The sequence below is a fragment of the Gymnogyps californianus genome, chromosome 3 (assembly GCF_018139145.2).
Source record: "Gymnogyps californianus isolate 813 chromosome 3, ASM1813914v2, whole genome shotgun sequence".
Classification (NCBI taxonomy): domain Eukaryota; kingdom Metazoa; phylum Chordata; class Aves; order Accipitriformes; family Cathartidae; genus Gymnogyps; species Gymnogyps californianus.
In genome coordinates, this window is record NC_059473.1 from 77,898,924 (window position 1) to 77,922,510 (window position 23,587).

General features: G+C 43.3%; 1 protein-coding gene across 2 annotated transcripts in view; it reads right to left on the minus strand.

The window, feature by feature from the left end:
• Positions 1 to 19,804, minus strand: part of SOBP (sine oculis binding protein homolog) — a 116,292-nt gene extending 96,488 nt beyond the window's left edge. Inside the window, exons 1-3 of one of the 2 annotated variants that reach the window (XM_050894544.1) lie at positions 19,644 to 19,804; positions 10,268 to 10,406; positions 8,237 to 8,422 (exon numbers count right to left, since the gene is read on the minus strand). In XM_050894544.1, the coding sequence (XP_050750501.1) occupies positions 8,237 to 8,422; positions 10,268 to 10,406; positions 19,644 to 19,739 (421 nt within the window). In that variant the 5' untranslated portion in view covers positions 19,740 to 19,804. Of the gene's footprint in view, positions 1 to 8,236; positions 8,423 to 10,267; positions 10,407 to 17,272; positions 17,348 to 19,643 lie in introns of those variants that run through there. The other variant, XM_050894546.1, reaches the window with a different exon arrangement.
• Between the last annotated feature and the right edge of the window lie 3,783 nt (positions 19,805 to 23,587).

Genomic DNA, 23,587 nt, shown 5'->3' on the forward strand with positions numbered 1-23,587 from the left:
TAGTCTAGCCTAGCATATCTGCTTGAGTAACATGAGCTCATCCTGACAGCATGCCTATGTCCATCATGTGAGCTCTTGCTGGAGCAGCTCTTCTGATGAAGATCAATCACCATCACTTTCAGGACTCACATAGCTAGGCTGACACATGTTTGTAAAGTACGAAAATAGTATTTGCAAGTACTGGTACAGATCATTTTGAAGTGAAAGAAAATACGACCTGCTCTTGCAATGTGCTTAGCATGTTCTCCGATCTGTCACGCTTATGACAGGTAGCGTGGGTACTCGTACAGGTGAGACAAAGAGGAGTTGGCACAGAGACAACTGAATAGTAACATCCATACTACTGTCTTCTATAATTACACCAGGTAATAGAAAGACATATTCCTTCTACATACAGTACAAGATCTGAATTTCCAGCCTCTGCTTTTCTGAGTTCTCAACTCTTCATAGGGACAGCTATCGTGGGAGTTCCAATACTGTGTTTTTCTGCCCCTGGGTTGTGTCATTACAGGTGGAAGAAGTACTCCCTGCACCCGCCGCACAGATACTGTTCAGATACATCTCCTTGTGGTTTTTAGCCTGTGTATTTTTCATAATGAACAATGCAATAAACACGGAGTGTTTGCAGTGTTAAATCATGTTCCCAAAGGGAGTAGTTTGTATAACAAGATAAAATTATCACATTATAATAACTAAATATGCATCAGTCTAAAGCATGCTTCAATTAATCATCAAAAGTTTGCACCGCCTCTTTAGGTCTTAATTAAGCAGAATGTTTGGGGTTTTTTTTTTCCTTTCAAACCAGTGTGAAGGAGCTACAGAAAATTGTTCCTCTTAAACCCAATGAGCAGCAGTTTACGCTAATCGATCTTATATGGAGTCATAATTTGGAGAGGTGGGGGGAAGAGAAGGAAGGCAACGAATACAATAGAATAAATCCATCATGTACAGCTCTGTCCTTTTATCTAAGCAAACCAGCATGGCCTACAGTGTTTAGCAGGATGATCCTAAAATCCCTACAATTCTGGAGTTAAATCCTGATCAGTTTACTAACTTTTAGGCTGCAACATTCTACTAATACCATTTTGAACTGATATGTATTTTCAATTTTAACTCCAGTTTCAAGAATTTGGGTGAAACTAAATTCAGCTACAGCTCTAATCCTGCAGATTATGATGATCCATGGGCAGGTACGCCAAAACCTTACTTTCCACATTTCCTTGCAAAAAATTCAGCAAGAGATACTCAACTCTTCTGGCAAGAAGAAAATATCACTCCTGAAGGTGCCCAACGTCAGTACTAAAGAAGTCCTGTTGTGCAGAAGGAAGACCAGGAGGGCCCAGGGTTTGGGACTGAGATCTCAAAGGGTACGTCCCCTGGACTGAGTGAGCCTGTGTGAAACCTGTAGCTTGGCTGTGGTTGTATCTGTGATCTGATACAGAAAACATTTTGGCACCCCATCCCTCCTCAGTGTCTCCCCACCACCCATCTCTTCCTGGCATGAGTTTCCTTCCACCACAGCTATTAGAAGCCATGTCTCCCCACTACTGCTTTCTTCCTTTTTTCTCTTTTCTTCTCTTTGCTGCGTCCCACCCCCTCACGCAGGCAGTTTGGATCCCAGGGTTCTTTGGGGGGAGCTAGAATAGCCCTTTTACCCCAGGCTAGGAACTGCACTCAATCCACTGGCATACATCTTTAAATATTTTAGCTGCTTTCACTACTACTTTCTAATGAAAAGCTGCAAAACTTCCTTTTTAAAGACATTAGATCTTAACTTGACTCTAGCATCTGCAGCATTAACAATAAGGGCTCACTGTTTCCACTGGGACCTGCCAGGATTTCAGAATGGTTAATTCTGAGTTACCCGCCTGCCGCTCCTGAAACCCCAGCTTGCCATTGAAGAAAACCAAGTAGCAGGTATTCAGATTTTTCATCCCAAAGCAGTTCCTGAGGTTGACGAACCCAAGCAAGGCAGAAGCACCATTACAGTCATTTTTCTCACATCCGAGATGCTTTATCTGATCAATCTCAAACTAAAAAATGAACAAACAGAACTCATGAGACATTGCTGCAGATCCCCTTGTGATAGCACTTAAGTGCTGATCCTCTAAATAGATGGGGTGTGTGACAAACTTAAGGTACAAAAAGTACCTTGGAAAAAGTAATTATGAGAGGAAGATTAAAAAATAGGGCTGACAACAGAAAGCTTGCTGCAACCATCGCTATGGAAATACCTCAGGGGCTCTACAATGCGTTTCCTTTTAAGGACCAGTCTCTTGAAGTTCACTACTCTGCCAAGAAAGCAAAGTGTCCCAGCTCCTTTTAAAAAATCATTTTGGGGAACCACAGCTTGCCTACGTTTTCTATGCATGAGTTGAGGCACATTATCATGTGCAGTTCAGTAAGGACTGAATGCACAACACAAATAAAAGCTGGCATTTAGGCAGGTTTTAAGCATGCAAACAAAAAAGCACCTATTTCACCTAATGGGGGGGAACTCCCTGTGTATTTTGAATATATGCTATTAAAACACATACGTGGACTTTGTGATTTTCTTTTTAGCACAAAGGAAACACTTGGCCCTCCACCGAGAGCAAAAGACATCAATAGCGGGCTAGATGGGGCAGGCACCCTGGCAACCATTGGCATTTTAAAACCCAGGCACTAACAACCCTACGATCAGTGTAAATTAGATGATGTTTCAAACTGAAAACAAGAGAAAAAATTTGAAGAGTAGTGACTATAGGATTTGTTGCGGTGGCCTTTATTAGAGAGCTAAACCTGCAGTTAGAGAAATTGTAATGCTGTTCAGCAACTGGAATAAGGTTCGAGAGTATAGTAAAATGAAAGTCTCCTCAATATATAGACTTAATTAGATCTGATAATATGGTCTTTATTTAAGGAAAACTGCCACTGGGTTCTGCCTGGAATCAGACTTCTTGGTAATGCAGTCATAGAAGCAGTTCCTCAGTGAATTTAGACAGATGATCTTGGAATTCATTTTTACTGCCCTGCTAACTACCATTTAAAACATCTTTTATGCTTCCAGATTCCTCCAATACAATTTAAATATTGAGAGAGGTTACAGCGGGCAATTCCAGAGTGTTCGCAGGGCAGGGACTCTGCTTAATCCCACGTGTTGCACCAAGTTACTCATGTGCACTTATATTTACAAAAAAAATCCCGTAAACTTTAATTCTAAAATTATGTTAAGCTATAACACACAAAAATCACTCATTCCTTTCTATAAAATACCTAATTACTTGCTTTAGTATTTTAATATGACGTTTCCTTGCCAACTTAGGTCACAGGCCTATTTTACAAAGTAGTCAGCACTGGAAATACTTCTGCTCCTCCTTCATGACATTTTGCCTCACCAGATACAGTTCCTCCAGCCCATTCCTCCTTCACTTTCACAAGTTTCTGATAACTTTTGGTGCAACCCCAATCATTATCATTTGGAAATCACTGAACCAAACGTCATGTAGAGACACTGATCTGCGGGCTGGAGGATTTAAATCCCCTTTCCTTTCCCAAATGTACTCATTATCTTGTGAAAACCCTGGGAGGGAGCATTATTTTTCCCTCGTACTTCTTTTCCCTGTGGAAAGCTCAGTCAACTGCACAGTCATTCTCTCTGCCTCCCCTTCCACCGCATCCCTTGACAGTGACCTCCCCTCGCAGCGCAGCATGGCAGGGAGCTGGTTCTTGTTTGGGATGCTTAGAACAGCAGACATGCTCTGTGCATCACTTGTACACAGAAGGAGGCAGGAAAGGGAAGGGTTTTGCTGACACCCATGCTCAAAGGCTAGACCAACCAGCAGTTGTACCTCCCCTACCGAGGCACTGCCGTGGGGATCACAAGAGAAAGTAAACCAAAGAGCACTCTTAAAAAAACGGGGAAACTGAGACACTGTAGCTTCCAGCAGGTGCCAGGGGAAGGAGGCAGCATGTTCTCACCTGCAGTGAAAGAATTTTTTGCATTCCTCTTTGACTAGTCTTGATTTTAGCCTTCCTTCATCCCATGTAACAACAGTTGTCCAAACTTGTCTGAGCGAAAGGGCAGTCACCCTAAGTGCCCTCTCAGAGTTATTCTATCACTAAGGGCTGCAGAATAACAGTTAGGATGTTTGCATGCTGCATACTACGGCCATATACCCTGCACAGCTGTGGCGGGATTTTTATTTCTAGATCATTCCTGGCTATTGCACTTCTATTCCTTGCTATTTCTATATAGTTTTTTAATTGAAAAAAAATACTTTCTTTACGTTGCTGTGTAGAAAATAATAATCTTCTAATACTAAGCAGAACTAATCTTAGTATCAGTTTGTTGCAATGGGTTGTACTCGAGACTAACCCTGAAGATCACTCAGAATCTGCTGCCGGCACTAAACATAGCTACCAGCCTGCTGGGCAAGAAGGACAGTTATCCGCCACAAGGAGACTATCACACCAACTCTCTGGAGGCTGCACTGACTTCTTATTGGCTTCCAGATGCAGGTCGGATGGCTGATGTTGACTGATAAAGTCCCGTTTGATTTGGGCACTGCCTGAGCGTGGTCCATCTGCCTGGTGATGCAGATCAGCGGAGTGCTCTTGCAAACAGTCTCCAGATCTGAGTAACTGGCGTCCTTCTTGTGGAGGCTTCCCAGGACTGGATTTAGCATCCTCCACTGACATGCCATAAACCTGAGTCTGTAGACGGTCAGTGCACCACATAGGGCCCATGCATATAACTCAGCCTTTTTCGGGTGTAATTCTGGGGTACAGTAAGGAGACAGTGCCTCTGTTGGAGCTGTTTGTATCTGGCCAGGTAGCAGTCTAACGTTTTTCAGGATTGTATAAGCAAATTTTTACCTAATATTTCATTTGACTAAAACAGAAAGCTGAACAGCTTGGAGAAAAAATTTTAGTCAGACTGCTCAAAATTATTTGGTTTTCAAAAGAAAAAGAACACTTTACTGTAAAATAAGCATGAGGGGGAAAAAGGTAATTTTGTTAACTGTTCAAGGTTTTGGCCCATTCATACAAAATATGAATGCAGATAGGACACTGTTCAAAGTTTTCCAGCACGCTCAAGGAAGACCTAATCTGCGGAAATCTTCAATGACTGCTTCCTAGACATAGTTCAGGATCAGTACTCCTTCCTCCTCCTTCTCGAGCTGGTAGCTGTTTCTGATACCAAGAATCACATCTGCCTCCCTGGAAATCCTGTTTCCCTTGGCTTCCTGACTCTGTCTTCCTCCAGTGCTTTTTCTACCTCTGCAATTGCTACATCAGTGCACATTGCAGAGCGTCCTTCCTATTTCTCCCTTCAGGCTTCTGTGAGCATCCCCCGTGCTCTGCTCTTTCTCTTCTCTCTCTTATCTGTATAGAATCTTATCTGCAAAAATTATTCAACTAATAATTCACTGTGACTGTTTCTTGGATCTGCTTATCCTCTCCAGACCATTGCTCTCCTGTCCAAATGAATACCTCAGCCTGTCTCTCTGACACTTCTTTACTGGTGCTGACCCTTCAGTTCAAGATCAATACGGCAAGAATTAAAGTCTTAATAATTTCTCCCTGAGTGCTCACTCCATATTATTTGCTCAATAACAGTGGACCACACCATCATATTTCCTGTCCTTCAAGTTCATGATTTAGATATCATTTTCATCTTTTGAGCTGTATTTAAATCTTGTAGATTTTTCTCCTGTACAATATCTAAAAGCTTTCCCCATCCATCCACAAAGTCTGGACGCATCTCGATTCTCAGCATCTCAGTCACTACAGTGCACCACTACCTGGTTTTCTCTCTGGCTTGTAATGTAATCTTGTGTTATGCACATCCACTCAAAATGTGCTGCAAAGATCCCTTTCTCTGCCCAGCATTTTAACCTTGAAGCTTTCTCTTGGACTCTTTCTGCCTCTCCCTCCTGTCCCCTTTCTTCATTTATTAACTCGAACAAATGTAAGCTGCTTCTGTTCTTGTGGCAGGTCAGTCATAGCCTGTCTCTCCTCCATGTTGAAAATGTTGACTTTCAGCTTTAGCAATTAATGCTGTGAGTCTTTTTCATTTGCCTGCTCAACTCAAAGAAACACCTTTGTGATGTTTCCAAAGTCGTCCCCCGTGCTTGTGAGGGGCTCCGAGAAAACATCCCCAGAGTTACTCTTGTCTGGCTTTGTCTCACTCTGAAGTTTTCTGCTTTGAAGTAGGGCCCACAAAACGGTGTCAAAGTGCAGTGCCAAGACCACTGCCTCGCACGCTGGCTCTCCTGGCTCCTTTGTACTCCCTCTTCTACTTGTAATCACCAGTTGTTTCTTGCCAGGCTCTTTGGGGTGATCACGACTAGGGCACCTACGCCCTAAGATAAAACAAAACAATTACTACCGATGCTTATTGCAAATCCCACAAAGGTTGTGGTTCTCCTCCCCCTCCAGTCCTCCCAAACTTTGCTCTCTAAAACAAAGGTGAGATAAATATGCTCATCTGCTCAGAAGTCATGGTAATCTAGTGCTCATTACTGATCACGCGATAAAAAGTCAGAGGAGGCAGAGATTATGCGTTCATATCCCCTATGCAAGTAAAACAATGACATTCATTATGAATTAGTGAATTAAAAACCTAAAGTTGGAAAATACTTATGAAAAGCCTTCTCTGCATGTTACCCTTAGCGGTACATTTGAACACGGGATCACACGTGGTAGGTGGACAGGCAAAGAACAGAAGGCAGTTGACTTGGCCAAGGTCCCCCTGTGTCCATTTAACTACTGTTGCAGTAATTTGTTTTTCTACTTCATAGTTCCATCTCCTCCTGCTTGTTTGATGTCATAAAAAGCCAGCAACTGTGGCAGTTTGCACAATGCATGTTATAGCCTTGTGTTCGCGTACCACAAATTCAGCATTCTGGATTCATTCATGACTCAGATTGGAGGAGAAAATAGCTTGGGATGGCACAAGCCCTTGATTAAAGCTTTAGGGCCAAATCAACAACAGCTGAGGATCCAGCCCATATGGCCCGAGATCTTTAGCTGTGTAAAGGCTGCAGGAATGGGCCCAAATAGCTTTGGTAATTAGCAAATATCGTATAAAATAGATGAAAAGTCTTTGGCAGGGAATGCATATTGAGTAACATTTGAAAATTATTCATAGCATATTAGTATACTTCTTTAGAGATAAAACTCAATAGCATAAAAATAATTTGGGAGGGGCAACTGTAGTCTATCACATGACTGTCAACAGGCAAACACTTTCTTGGACCGATCGGTATTTTACAGTTACCTTTAGTCAATGCAACGAAGGGCAGAGGTGACCATCTAACACCTGGGACCTGATCCTACAAGTTGTTCTGCCTCTGCAGAAGCGTCGTCTCACCTGGTGGGGACCCTGTAGCCAAGATGCCTCCCTGTGTGCGGAGAGCTACCGTTCTGGGGTAGGTATTGCAGGTCTCCCTGTACTCCTCAGTGCCTCGGTCACTCAAGAGCACCCAGAACGACACCCAGGGACGTCCATGGAAGCAGGACTGAGCCTGCTCCTATCTAAATTCACCAATTACCGCACCGTGTACAGCAGTAAACAATAACACAGCTATTAATCACCCTGGTGTAGCCGTAAGAGTTACTTTCACAGATTATGGTAAGCAGCATGCAGTGTGGAATAAATCATTTTTCATGCAAACTCTGAGGAATGGCATGTTATAAAATCATTCCTGATAAAAATCTAATGAAAATGTAAAACCTCTCAGTGCAGTCTCCTGGGTAGAGTCAAGATCATATTAAACCCTCAAGAGACAACGGTCAGGGATTTCAATGAGAATCAAGAGACGGTTTTCCCAGGATGAGCTTGTTAACCTGATATAAAGACATGATATTGACGTGATGGCTTTGTCTCTTTCGCTGTTTCCTTCATGGAGCCTATTTTTAATTTAATCATCTTCCATTAATTTATTTAAAGACTTTATTCATCAGAACAAAATCTTTTTTTTTTTTTTCCTAAAAGCAGATGTTGTTGAAGTGCTGAGTGTATAATCCAGCATGCAGAGTGTCATAAGCAGCACAAGTCTATTGTCATTGCATTTGCAGAAGTTTTTCAAGAATACTAACAAATAAAGTCACTCTCCCACTCTGTTTTAAAGTTTCCTGTGACTGCTTTTTAAACATTTTGAAATCAGCCCTCTTACTAAGACTTCATGACCTAGCAATCTCAGAACGTGTCAATGACAGTAACCATTTTTAAATGTTCATTAGGATTTACCTGCTGGTGGCTTTATGAAAGGTGGTGGAATTAATGGGACAATAATAGGTACATTCCCGTGATCCTTCGACCCTGCTGGTGAGTCTGAAAGTCCATTTCCTGTGGCAAGCCCTGGGTAGCTTGGGTTTATATTGTATGGTGAAATAACACTGTCCTCAGGTAATTTTGGTTTTGGCAAAGAATTTTCTGTAAAACACAAAGAACACATTGTACAGTATGACAAATATATTTCTTAAATGCCCCTACATACTTTCACCAATCTGTTCATTAAATTACTTACCCTAATACAAGAAGGGTGCACAAAAACCCCAGATATATTCCCTTTTAAAAAATGGATACTTTCCAGTATTCTTCAGAAATGCTCCATTTTTTTTAAACCAAACTCACACTTTTTTCTTTTCCAAAAGGTGGGATTATTTTATCATGCATACCCTTAGTACGTCTGATTTAACCAATGACACCCTATTCCTGTCCTTTAATTCTACTGTTTGCATGGTGATCACACTCAGTGTACTGTGACTTCACCAATGCAAAAAGCATAAACTGAAAAATAAAAGAATTCCTAACTCTCTATCGATATATGAGTAGTAGTAATGGAAAGGATTTAAAGAAAGGAACAGAATATTGAAATTAGAGCAAAGTGTGCATGAAATGATGACAGTTATTATTCTAATTCTTTAATCCCAAATCACCTCAGGATTCTTACTTGTAGGAATTTCTCTAATGCACCTCAGTTAGCTATGGGGCAGGACTTAATTCTTATTATTCCCTCTCCTGCCATCTCTCAGAAAAAGAAACACACTTTTTTCCCCTCACATAGACTGCATACACCAAAAATTTCTACCTGTCACAGGTATTCAACATCTTTCTTTGGTACATAAAACATATGATTCGTATCATGTGTCTATAAAAAAGTATGTCACAAATTTCATCAGGCATAGAGTGGAGCCACAAATCATTCAAAAAAAGATCTATTTATTAAAACATAAATAAATGAATCACATTACTACACATGAACAAGTTTCTTCAAAGGTGGCTTAATGACATTGCATTTTCAATGAAAAATAAATATTGATCACCAATGTCACTATAGAACTAACAAGCTGCAAACATTCAATTTTAACATGATTAGGTTGTTTCACCTTACCTCTAATTTTTCCACCTTTTTTCTAGCCATCTCTCCTTCAGAACTGGTCTCTCTGGTATCAGTACTCATTGCAACACTCACTGAAGACAGTGCTGCTGCTGGCCATCAGAAAGAAAACCCAAACACTGCTGGCCACAAACGCAGTGAAAAGTGGCAGTCCAAGAGCATAAAAGCTGCTGTAATTTTCTCTCTTCACCTCACCTTTGAGGAACTCTTGTTGGATAAGTCAAGATGCAGCAATTTCCTACTCTGATGACAAGTCCCTACCCAACCCCTGCAACTGAGGAGTCAGAAGGCATCAACTGAATGGCTGAACAAACAAACTGGATCCCATCCTTCACATTGTGAATCACGAAGATTCAGCACTCCCCCAAACAAATTCCATCCCTCAAGAACTTCTACAGCACTTGCAAAAGACAGTATAGTACAAACATGGATGAGGAGCCTTTTGTGAACGTTCACACTCATTCTTATGTGCGTTATGAATATTCCAGCTCAAAATCTTTCATTTTAAAAAGCCATAGGCCACAAAGCCTTAGTTTTGAAAGCAAAAGGGTTCCTTAAACCCACACTGCCAAGAAAGTGCTCCCTCTTTTTTCCAGTTGTGAGCAGTTTATTGGTACCACAGGTACACAACTTTCAACTGACTCATGAAAGGTATTATTGGTGAAGATATATTAGTAAGTGCCTACTAACAGCAATTTTGCCAAGTGATTTTCCTCGTACCCTATTGGCTTCCTCGTACTAGAAGGCACTCTCCAATATTTTTATGTAAACCAACCATGAAGCAAGCAGCAGAACACGCTTCCCAATTCACGCCAACTCAGACAGGTTGAGATATTAATCCTTCTTTGCACGAACACAGAAACATGAAGTCTCATTACCTTTGAGAACAGAAATGTGCTGGCGGCTTTCCCCATCTGCCGAGTAGTTCCTGAATTCAATATCTTCTCCATCTTTCAATTCAACCTTATCATAACCATACCAGCCAAGGAGCTCATTCATAGTGTTTTCTGCAAAGTTCTGAAAGAGAAAAATTACCTACTTACTTATGTAATCAATAAGCATTTGGAAGGAAGGGAGGACTGCATAAATCGAACCGTATCTGTGCTACACGAGGAAGTGTCAGGTTTGGCCCACCTCCTCAAAGACTAATGTTCGTTTCATAAGTCAAGTGCATAAAGTGTAATGCATTTAAATCTCCAACTGGCACATGTAATTATGACAGAGACTCATACGTCTGTAATTTAAAGAAAATGAAAAGGAGAGTTATTTATGACTTTTGCTCTGGCATTCAATGTCAGAAATATTTTAACATACATTCGTCACACAAACTTGTCTGTGTTGCCATAAAATATTTAAGACTGCAGCAAGAGAATAACAGAAAACCAGCAGTTAATCAATCTTACTGCACTACAGTCTTTTCAGCTGCAGCAGGTCACTGACACAATTACAGTTCCTTGAGGTGCCCATGAACCAAATCAAATAAAATCACAGCGAAGACATTTTTCCTCAGAGTTATAAGTCCTTGCATAGTCAAACCACTTAAAAACTCTTCACCATGAAAGCACTTTACCATAACGTTTCATACAAACATCTCTCATATTTGTTTAAAAAAAAAACCTTTCTCAGTTTTGCCGTATTTATTTTCAAACCTATTTCCAAGCAGCCATGTGGTTACATTTCATGTTTGTATGGAAATGCAAAATATGGAACATGACTGTCATAACTCTCAAATTCTATTAAAAACACGTCCTCTAGGTCATGTGGCAAAAATATTTCTGTAGAAAATGCTTATTACTGGGCCAGGAGATTTAGTGGAGTAAGTTAAGAAATCTGCAGCCAGGCAACAAAGCTTTCCGAAACCAAATAGTGCCATGGAGCTCTACAGCTTATGGATTTAGGAAACTACCAAAGGAAACCAGCTAATGAATTACTGAGACGGCAAAGATCAGTTTAAAGTAGTATGACAACTATAAAATGAAACGAAAAAGCCACACACAAAGCCTTTCTATTTGGTCTCCACATTTTTTTATTATCACTCTTTTAAAACAAATTCCAAACTTCATTTTCCTGTAAGATCTTGACATCTAAAATAATGCTCCTGATAAGCACCGTCTCCCGGGACTCTGGCTACCAGCAAAGCAATAAGGAGAATACGACACCAATTCAAAACAAATGGTACGTGTCAAATTTGCAGGTTGCTAGATTTTGTCTAGTAACTGCTCTAGCTTAATTTTTGAGTGGGAGCAAGTCTAATGATAGAACACAGCAATTCTCCAGTCATTTAAATAAATAAATAAAATTAATCAGATGATAATTGCTTCTGAATTCAAAGCTACAGCAGGCACTCTGCCCCAGAACGTCAGAGCGCTGCACTGCTCCTGGCTCATTCATCACACCAGATTGCATAGGTGTTCCTGTCACTCAAGGAGCACTGTAAAGCAGCTATAAGCAATAAACACAAGCAATTTGTACTCTTCCAGCAGTATCATCTGTGCAGTTGTGCTACAAACACACATTTCAGGAAAAGAAAAACCAAAACAAAACCCCACAGCAGACCCCTGGAGCATCAATTTCCTTTTGTTTTTTCCCCCTTTCATTTTCACTTGACCTCCTGCTGGAAGTCTCGATGCCGTGGCTGTCCTGTGCAGCCCCGAATTGCCAGAAAACATTGCATCGTTCCACCTCTACCTCTACTGTCAGCATTATAAGTACGACAGCCCGTTACGTCTTAACTATGTCGCTACTACAGTTTGCAACGAGTACAATGCAGTGTAATGTGGCTAACGCCTGCACTTATTTCTAAAATATATATTTAAACTCTCATTTGAATGACGCAGTGTTGTGTTCTAAATACTAGCAAAACCGGGAAATTTTTCTAAAGTTTTGTTTGTTTGGTTTTTAGCTTTTTAGAAAACCTCTCTCAGTGCTGAAAGTCCCAATGCACTAACCCTGTCTCTAGCCCATGGAAATCCAACAACGAAATGACCTGGAGACGGGCAGTGAAACCTTGCCACTGCAGCTCACCCAGAATGACGTGAAGGGTCCATGGAGGCCTGAAGACAAGCTCTGCCAGATTCCCTTGCTTGCTAAATTTCAGCTATGGAGACGCAGCCCTAGAGACTAATCTAGCAAGGTAGAGACCAATTGACAAAGTCTTCCTGACTTAAACCCCATGCAACCAAGTTAATTGAGTAGCTCTAAATTTGCCTCCTGTGGATGCTTTGTGTTTTATTTGCACTGTTGATCAACTCAGGCAATGAGTAATTTCTAATTACTTGTCAAGGAATATGTGAGCAAGGCTGTACAAATGTTTATTTTTTCCTGAAAATTCATACATGTATATGTCTCTTCAGAATCTAGTCAAAGTGATGGTCGGGTTTGTAATGGCACAAAGTTTAAGTACCTTTCAAGTCTCATTTTTACTATCCATGATGAGTGACGCACAAAAGTGAACACTCATAATGACAAAAAATACATTTGATTTTGAAATTACCCATCATAGAGACTTGGCTCTTAAAAAAAAAAAATCACTGGAGTCTTTCCTACTAACTTCAATGAGAGTACAATGAGGTTGCATATTAGCAGTAACAAAAGTAAGCACCTTTTTAACACCGTGATTTCTCAACAAGGATGCTTGGATAAAAAAAACAATTAAGCCATTCTCCTTCATCATTTATCTTACCTATTACAATGATGTTCATCACTCTTAATGCTATTCTCTCAGTGGCTAACAGCCAGGGCTTCATTACACAGCACTTTATACACAGCAAACCAAGAGGATGATCCCATCCTCCGCAAGCTGGTGGTCAAACGTGAGAAATGTTTTCTTCCACACTAACTCTCTCGCATAGATGGGCATCAACAGAACTACGACATCACCTTCCCTCAGACTCCTGACTACAATACCCATTTGCAGCGATGTCTAACATCCTGTCAGTCGAGATGATGGTCACACAGGTCATGTCCTTGCTGAAGCCGCTGCCCTGAAGCTGACCACTATTATTTCATTGTTTCCATGTATTCTCCCTTCTTCTATTTCAATGGTAGGCCCAAGCCATGTGGATTCAAGATACGGTAGCAAGATGGGATTTGTAAAGACCAGTGTGGTGGCAATAGTCAAAACACAAATAATGAGGTGAGATGAGAGAATTTTTCTCTGCGTGAATGCGGGGGGAAGAAGAGGCAAAAAAGGCCAGTTCTTGATGAAGTCAAGGAAAGGAAGCAAGCCAATTAATACACAACCTGTACATGCAGAGCAGAACCTCACTCAAAGAGGTACAAGCTTCAAAGGCTTAGTGAAATGAAGAGTGATGATTGTAACAACGGTGCTTGAGAAAAGCAAGACTTTGGGACCTGAGGTTGGAGCAGAAGCGCAGAAGCAGCAGTGATGAAGGAGATGTGAAGATGAGTGTGGATGACAAAATGGAAGATGTGCAAGGAGCTGCAATTCCAAGCTTTTGCAGGAACAGGACAGCAGAGGCACTGAGCTAGTCCATGCCTACTTTCAGACTCATTCCCCAAAAGGATGTAGAGGGTCTGGAGGATGGGAGGCTGCCACCCCAACCCCACAGCCCTGCCAGAGGGCTGGGACAATGTGAAAGACCACATCACCAGGGAAAACCTTGTCCATCATCAATAAAATCCCAAGTCAGCAATCACTGCTAAGCTGGAACCCTTGAGCCCAGAGCAAATCCCACTGAACCCACAGAGAGCCGTGCAGGGGTCCGTGGATTTCATTGCAAAATTACAGCACGGAAGCTAACTTCGCCCTGCTGGGGAGGAAATGCTCAGTCCCCTGTGGGGAAACCAAGAGACCGAGCCCCAGTGCCACTCACAGAGCGGGCCAGCATCAGAGCTGAGAAGATGAGCACAGAAATCCTGCCTCGCATCCTTCTGTGCTCACACCGCCACGCCACGCTCAGCCTCTTGTGCATGCACCAAGCAGCCAGGCTCCCAAGGCTGTGGTGGAAACACCAATAACCTCTTCAGCTGCCAGCGCACCCAGGCAGTCAATTAACATCCCACTGGAGCCAAATCTCCTGCGCTCCTCCAGCTGACAGCACGCCATCGCAGCTGCCTAACTGCCAGGGCATTCACTACGGCTGCAGCACAACCAGCTCATCCCCGCCAAAGAAACTGGCCCAAAAATGCTCCAGCGGCCCCAGTCACACAACGCCGCCAAAGCCCTTACTTCCTCATAGACAGCAATTCTTTTTTTGCCCCCTGCTAAGTCCCAAACCACTTGTCACCACTGCGGGGCAATGTGTAATTTGCATGTTTTAACTGTATGATTTCTCTATTCTTGTACTATACAGAAATATCCTCCCTCCTGGAAGAGCCAGGATAACTAACTAACTATTATGCTCATTGGTATTTTGACTTGAATTTGCTTCCTATTCACGGGAAAGATGAAGAAGAGTGTGTTGACTCGCCAGACTGTGGTTTCTCTCCTTTGTGAGACTGACTTATATGCTAGGCAGTAAAAACATAATCACATTTATTCCTGCTTTAGGATTCATTTCATCGTAACAGTACACCTACAGCTTGATTTTTTACATTGCAATGCATCATTTTCCCAAATCTTCGTTAATTAATACATTCTGAAGCTAAGCCACGCTTCTCTTTCCATCTTAGACCTCTTGCCTTTCCTTCTCTATGAACCTTATTCACAGGGGGCAAGGCCTGGCTTCACCGAACGAGGCCTGGCAAACACAGAGGCAGGAAACGCAGGGGAGAATGAGTCTGTCAGACTCATTTTCTTCTAGGTTTTACTGTTGAATGTTTATTTCAGATCTGGGAGGAAGCACAGTGGCTCCATTCCATTTCCTTGCCTGCATAACCCACTCGGTGCAGAGCCCCACAAATTCACTTTTCACTTTCACTGCACCGAGGAAATAAGAATGTTTCTATAGTCACAATACGAACTTGGATTTTTTTTTTTACCGGCCCTCACTTTCTTTGCTTATTTGTGTTGTCGCCATATTGAATTCTATGGTTAGACCTTTATGCTATCAGAAAGCAAAATTTCTTGATGCTTTAATTTCCTTTGTCCTCCCACGAACACGTTTGGTTCTGTACTACCCACTTTGTTTGGGGAAGCACTATTTCTGCGGTGCACAGGCAGGTGAGGCTCCCTGTGCAGACAACACAACTTGCTTTTGCAACCATCCCACAAAACTCCTTTCACACAGACTCCGCAAACAAACCCCTCCACCTCGGTCTCCTGAAGTTGTACAGTTGATAAAGTCTGTCTGCTTTTCCACTTTCCCAAAGACATTTTTTGCTTTTCAGGAGAGAAGGGAGGAGTTTCCTTGGAATCTTCTGAGTGCTCCGAGCGATCTGGCTCGCTCCAGGCGCAGTGCTGCTATGCCTGCTCCACCGCTTTCCTCCTTCTGACAGTAGTACTTTTAAATGCCAAACAGGGAATACTAAAACACTAAACTGAAAGATCTTCTGATGAGTTTAATAGTAAACTATAACAGATGGGGCCATCTTAAGCTCTAGGCATCAGGAACGAAGCCCTGCTTTAGATACAAATTATTTATTGAGAATATTTATAGATGGTAAACTCCTTGGGCACATGGAGCAGCCCTGTGAAATTACAGCGCAAATTAATTGCTCGCCTTTCAACTGACAGAGACATGCAGATACATCGTCTTGTTTGTTCAGGAGAACTTCCAGTGCAATCCAGTATTAGATGTAACTTCATTTCACAACATTGCGGGGCACCTAGCTATTCCTCCTGAGCAGCACTGCTGCCTGGCAGGGGGATGGCAAATGGAAATAAGCTAAGGAGGGATGGATGGGGCAGCCATCATCGCACCTTGACGAGTGCTTTCATCAATTAAACTGTAAAAAATATTTTGGTCTTAAAATAGTACTGGGTTCCCTGATTACGATAGTTTTGGATCTATTAGATGTTCTGTTGTTCACCAGCAAGTGAGAAATGGCACTGAACTGAATTTCAGAATAACTATTTGCTCTTCTTCCAAAGCGTGAGGTGAACAATGCTACCTCTGGAAGAAAAAAATGGAAAGTATCATCTGAAGGAGGACAAAAGAGAAAAATAACTAGAAAAAAAGAAAGAGAGGCTGTGAAGGTCACAGCGAAACAAAACAGTTCCTCCTGAATATATTTTTCATTGAAATGTAATATCAGAAAACTGTGCAGAGTCATGTACTTTTTGCACACAACATTGTATCAAATTAAAATTTGTTATAACCGTCATGTACATTAGGTTAGCGATAACAAAAATGTAACTTAATATCTGGCATAAGGAAAGAGCAAGCAACCTGAATATCCATCCAGTCATGTTAAAACGGAGCAGTGACACTACTGTTGGAAGACACCAAACCAAGCAGTTAGGTGTTGTGATCCTTCTCGAGTAAATATCTGACTGTATCAAACAGCAAATCTTGAAGGAAGTCTCTGTGATGAGGTAATTTTATTGCTCATTCATAGTGCCCTGCATTTGCTGTACTTAAAATAGACACTTGTACCAATGGCCTTTTTATTATCCGAAGGGGCGGGGGGAAAAAAAAAAAAAAAAATCACATATACACCAGTCCTTTTTCTTTCTGCTAGCAAAGGGAGGCAATTCGATCCAACGTGGGCTGAAACCTGAGTAGGTCACTGTACACCATGATAAAATTCCCTAATCCCTGAGCCAAATTTCCCTGAGGGGGCCCTCCTACTTCTCCTTCACTTTCCAAGCTGACTTTTCCATTCCCTCTTGTCTTTTCCTCCCCTTCATCTCTTTCATTTCCCCTACCTTAAAGCCTTGATATCTGATCTGCTGCTGATACTCGGGTTACAGTTTTTACAGCTTAGGCTGTCTATTGCTGTATACATTCCTTTCTTTCTGCTCTGCCGTGATTACTTACCAGAGCTTATTTTACACTGGTCCAGATGAAAGCAGTTCAGATGAAGGGAAACAGTCAGCCTGTTTGAGCATTACAGATAGGAACCTACACAAGGGCACATTGTGCTGTCTCTTGTCATTTCGCTGCAAACATTTTGCACAGTGTAGCCAATTTGTTACATTATTGTATTCCTCGGGTTTATGAAGAACAACTAGACATCTTAAGTCATCAGTAAAAAAAACCAGTAAACGATCGCCACAGGATTTTAACTTTCTCAACCAGTCAAAAATTCAAATCACTTTTTTTTTCTCCCCCCCTCTCTTTCCCCTTCTTGGATGATAGCAGCCAACTGTCCTACTAAAAATGCATAGCATATATAGCATAGTTTACATTGAAAGGTGGCCTGTGTTTTGTGAAAGGTTCTGCCACAGCTATCTCACTCTCGACCAGAAATCACATCGGTTCAAAATGCCATTTCTACCCGCCTTTGATTTTTAAGTCAGCTGAAATCCTGGGGTTTCTAACCTTAAGCAGCTACCCACGATTAAAAAAGAGAAACTCTCTACACGAAGGTTAACGCCAGTGCTTAATACGAAAGCATTAGTTTAAAATTGTGTAATTTTTCTCCTTCACACAATGTTGTTTTTGTTTCTTCCTCACCCTTTCAGACAAACATCTGTTATACTGTAGAAGAACAACTATCTCCCAAACCGCTGAGTGTGCCTGCAGCCAAAGTAAACAAAACAAACCCAGAGGATCCAGCACAGTCAGCCTTTATATCCAGCCAGGATAACATTTCACATGTTTTGATTAAAATTAGCTAATTTGTAATTCTAGAACCTATGAAACTTAAAAGCTGCAATCCATATAGATCGCATTAGGCGATGGTCTAAGGGGCCAATGCCCTATACTACAGACCTCTGCAGTCCTCAAAACTATGTGGGATTACAATGAGCAATGACTCTTACTCTTCGGTGCCTGCACAGAGCCCTCTCCAAAAATAGGATGTGTCATGTATCTCGCAAAGAATAACACCACTCCTTGGGACTTGAAACTAGTACAGTTTGTTTCCAAAGAGATGCACCAACACGTTATTTTGTTCGTTCCCCTAATACTACTCTCGTCCACATTTCCACTTGATGTGCACGCAGAACTGTGTACATGCTCATTATGCAGGCAGCAGGAGCAAGAACGCCTGCCTTAGGCAGGAAAGGGCACCTAACTGAAATCAGCGGTGTGCAAAAGAGGGGAGAGGGGAGGGGATTGTGCATTCCTGTTTAATTTTACATGGGGAGATCAATGCTCTGGAAAGCAAAGATATTTTCACCAGGCATCATGCATATTTACATACTCGACTGTACAGTGTACATACTATGTGAATGTGTGACATTTTCCAGGCAGTCCTCCACTTACAATCAGCCTTTTAATAAACGACATATTCAAATTAAATGTCAGCAGCTTTATCTCATAACCAAACTATGCCGTTTTAGTCACTTTATCTGCGCACTAAACAACAACAACAACAAGTTCAGCTGAAGTCTCGCAATACGTTGTTCCCAACTTCGGGGAATTAGAGACGTAAAACAAACAGACATGGAACAGCCGTGGAAAACAGGCGCAAAAAATAAGACCGGTCAAGCCTGGAGCAGCGACTTAATGATAAAAGAGGTCCCGAAACAACATTTTTCTGCAATCGCAGCCATCCTAACATCTGGAGCGGCCGCCTCAAGCGCTACCTCCAGAGCACAGCTGGACTGGCACCAGTTCCTATCAGGCAGGACAGCCCTCCGCACGATAAATACACTTCCATCAAAAGCAGCCCTCGGACAGCCACCTTTCAGCAACACCTCTGCCGCTGTGATGAACTGCGAAGCGGAGCACATAAAGCAGAGGGGGAGGCGAGAGGGAGAAGGAGAGAAAAGGGGTCTCCGCGCTTAAGTGGAGAATGATGCGCGGCTCAGACCGTAACATTTCACTTTGACAATTTAATTACACAGTTGCAGCTGGCTACTGAAAAAGGAGAGAAATACAGTGTTTAAAAGAGGTCCCTTTCTTTCCTAACTTTAGGGCTTCCCAGCTACCCGAGGGGATGGCTACAGAAAAAAAAAAAAAACCAACAAAAAAAGGCTCATCACTGGCACCCAAGGTGCTGAAAAGCCCAACGAGGGAGAGTTATTTTTAAAAAATAAATAAATCAAAGCTGGTCAATGAACAGGATTTGCAGCCTGTGAATTCGTCTCTGTTTTCAGCCCAGGAGGCGGAGTTGAGACACATTCAGTGCATCCTACAAAAAAAAAAAAAATGACAAGAGATCCTTTCTTATTTCATTTCCATGCACGGAGGCGGGGGGGCGGGGGGGACCCCCGCTCCCTTCCCCATCACAGGCACCTACCTTCATCTCCTCGTTGATCTCCCGCTTCACCGGGTGAGCCGGCTTCCTGCTCCTTTTATTTTCGGGAGGTCTCCCTTCTTTCTCCATTTCTGCCATTTTTTGCGCCTACTTGGTGGTGGAGATGAAATGGCTGCTGGTGCTCTGGGGGGGCCGGGAGGGGCGCGGGGGGGGGGGCGCGGCGGCGGCGGCTCTCAGTGGTGGCAGGCGGCGCCGCGGAGGGCCCGGGGGAGCGCGGCGGCGGCGGCGACGACGGCGGCGGCGGCGGCGGGCGGGCGGGGGGCGCGGGCGGGCAGGGGCGCGGGTGCCCCGGCGAGTCAGCCATCTTCTGCCTCGCCGCCGGCCTGCATGGGAGCGGCGCGGCGCGGCGGGGCGGCGGGGCGGGCGGGCGAGAGGCAGCGCGGAGCGAGCCGGCCCCGCGCCTGCTGTGGCGCTGCTGGCGGGCTGCCGCGGAGGGGGCGGCGGAGGGAAGGGGGAGGCCGGCCTCGGCCCGCCGGCGGGCGGGGCTTGCCGGCACCGAATCGGCCGCCGCTGCCCGCCATGGGAGCCGGGGGGAGGTAGGGGGTGGGGGGTGGACGGGGGCGGGGGGGGGGGAAGCCGCCGCGCCGAGCACCGGGCGGAGCGGAGTGGGCGGCGCGCACCCGCCCCCGCCCCCAGCCGGGGTGGGGGAGGGGGGCCGTGTGCCCCCCCCCCCCCCCCCGCAACACGCAGGGGGGGGGTCCGCCCGGCCTGCCCCCAGCGCCGGGGTGCCGCCGCCGTACCCCCCTGCGTGGCCGGCTCGGCTCCCCCGGCGCGGCTCCCCCGGCGCCCGTCCCGTCCCCGCCGCAGTCAGACGGGGCTCTCCGCCGTGCCGAGGTTTGGTTACTCCTGTTTTCCCCTTTATCTGCGCCTGGGAGGTGAGGATGAATGGTTTGGTGGGACGCGCTTCAGCGGCGAGGTGCTGGATTACAGTACACACCGTGGGGGGTACATTGATTATTCCTGGGTTGTGCTTTCGCGCTCCCTGGCAGTCCCTAATTGCCCGATACAATACAGTGCGGTACGGGGGTGTCCATTGTTCCGTTAGTCAAAATTGTAATTGTACAGGGTTTCTCATTATGACTGCGGTACACCTTAAAATTATAATTTTTTTTTTTCAAAAAAAAGAAAAAAACCCGCAGTTGAAAGATAAACTGCGTTCCATGTGGGTATGAGTAGGCTCCCCATAAAAATCTCTGTTTAGCCTGTCAAAGATAAGTTCGTTTTGCGTGCAACAATGTCTAATTTACATTCTCTGTTTCTGAAGCTTAAATCACTGACATTTTTCAGTATGAAAAGTTGAGCAGAACTCCTTTGCTCGTTTCGTGACTAAAATGAGCCTTGCTTGCCTGCTTCAGATGGCAGAGTGATTAGAGACACGGAGCACATTTTCCCCTGTGGCATTGAAAATAGGAAGAAACTGGGATTTTGCGTAGTCTTAGCTGTTAGAGCAGCGAGCATCAAAAGGCGAGATAGCAACCAGACCTTAGCCTGTAAAATCCTAGAGCCCATCCGCAGCGGTAAGGTCATGGCCGTTGTGAAGCGAAGGTGCTGCCGCTCCCCTCGCTGCCTGAAAGAATCAGGCAGATGTTGGAAAAAACCCAGATCTGATCGTTCGTTTCCGCAGAGCGGCAGGACCTCGCGGAGACCCTCGAGAAGGCTCTGCCGGCAGCAAGGAGCTGCAGGAGTCAGCCGCAGAGTTGTGCCATGGGCTTAGTCCGTTCTGCGCATCCCAGGAACACAAGGTCTGGCCTCAGACTCACCAGCAGCAAGCATGAGAAGAAACTGAGATTTTTTTTTTTTCCTTGCCTGTAATATTTTAAAATACAGTGAGTTCTGAAACTTGGGGAAACTAACTTGTGACTCCAAAGGTAACCTCCAAAGGATGGTGCTTAAAAAGGAGGTTTCTCTCCTTCTGTGCCCCACCACCACCAGCAACCTCATCTCTATGTTTTGTTCACCGTATTCTATTACAAACAAATTGGTACGGTTGGGCTCTCATCAAGTACGGGAGATATTCCCAGAATCTCAAAGTATTCTCTCGCACAGTAGGGATAAGACAGGCAATGCAAGGGGAAGGCTACACAGTCTCATGTGGCCTCAGAGCTCTTTGAAACTTTTAGCTGGAAAAAGCAAGCCAACCTCAGACAACTATTCTGCTTTGAATCGCCACCACCTTGCTGATACATGAAGTCATTCTAATGAAAAAGGCAAAATTAATTCTTGTATGAGGCACGTATCACTAGTTTCTCTGCAGAGCTGATGGCAGAGTTTTAACGAAAACCCTAGAACTTCTGCTAAACAGAGTATTGCCTCAAATGGTTCTTGTTCAGTGAAACATCTGAAGACTACTTCTCAACACTTACCATATATATTGTAATAAAGCACTGTTTCGCTGCATAAATTTAACAGAGTTGATAATCTGACAAAAAGATTAACCCCGAACTCCCAACATAAACAGAATTTCCTTTAATATTGGAAGGGACTTTGGACAGTGTATCTACAAGCCCAAATGATGCGAATTGTCTTCAGCAGGTTACAGTAAGTAGACCGAAACAAATGTCTTTGGGATCAAAACTGTCATTCCAGGTTTCCTGACTAATGGCTGAAGGTTTGGTTGTAAATTGAAGCACTTCCCACCCCTCTTGCTACCAATTCTGAATGCTGACCCTCACTTCTTCATCACCAAAACCAGTGGCTTTCAGTTAGGTTTTTTCCCCAGTATTTTTCCAAATACTTTTGAATGGAGATGTGAACTTATGCCTCCTGACAGTAGGCTCACTTTTCTCAGTTACTTCTGGTAAGGTCCTTAAAAACAGCCTCCAGTCCCCCAGTACCTCATCAACCACCAGATGAAAGCCATGGTCTTAGAGCACATCCTGTTTTTCTCAGAATCTAATATAGGCTTGGGATGGATACAAAAGTTCTACCTCTCTGTGTCCTAATAATAATATCTCTTCATCTGACAGCAGATTATTTCTGCAACTGTCACGATTCCTACTTTTCTAGAGCTGTTATTACCTTTATATATTGCATATTATTATACTACATATTCTTGGGAAGTTGTTCTTCTAGTGATAGCATATGGAGGGCCACCAACTGTCAACACAGAAGTTCATGCATTTAGAGTGCTCAGACGTTATCTGACACACATCATAGGTACCGAAATAAGTTCTGGAAACCATCTAATTATTCCACTTGTTACTGGGGAGGGAATGACTAACAAAAAGGAACACTTTTATGTTTTAATGGTAGCTCGTGAACTCGTAAGGGGAGGCAGAATATCAGAATCTATGGAAGCCATAAATTTGTCAGTCATACAATGGCATTGATCTGAACGTCTCCAAAAAGTTATGAGAAAGTAAATCTGGTATTTACATTACAGAGACCTTAACATTAAATACATTTACTGAACTGTGACAGCACATACTTCTTGTGTGAAAACTTGTATTTTTGGTAAAGAAACCTGGTTCGGTAGTGCTCAATATGGATTCTGCAAACATCTTAAACAGGTGAATGAAGGTGGCTGATTGGATCAATAGGGCTGCTTGCATTTATTCTACCAGACAGAGATACTGGGGTATGTGGTATCAGTAACGAGTTTTCAGCCAAAGATGAAATCCTGATGCTGTGGAAATCAGTGAAGATTTTGCTCCTGAGTTTAATGAGACCAAATTCCTTGTGAAATTTCCAAGGTGATTTTAAATCAATCTATTATATAGTGTGCATTGGAAAGCAAGAATCCCATGTTCTTAAAAGAAAAAAAAATGCAGGGTTTTCAAAATACGTTTCCATTCTCGTTCAAAGCAAAAATAAGATTTTTCAATGTGAGGGGAAAAAAGATTCCTACTCCTTATTGTAACTCATCTCAAAAAGGAGTAGGAACTGAATATCAGGCTTCCCACGATGAGTGCATGCTCTAACCACAG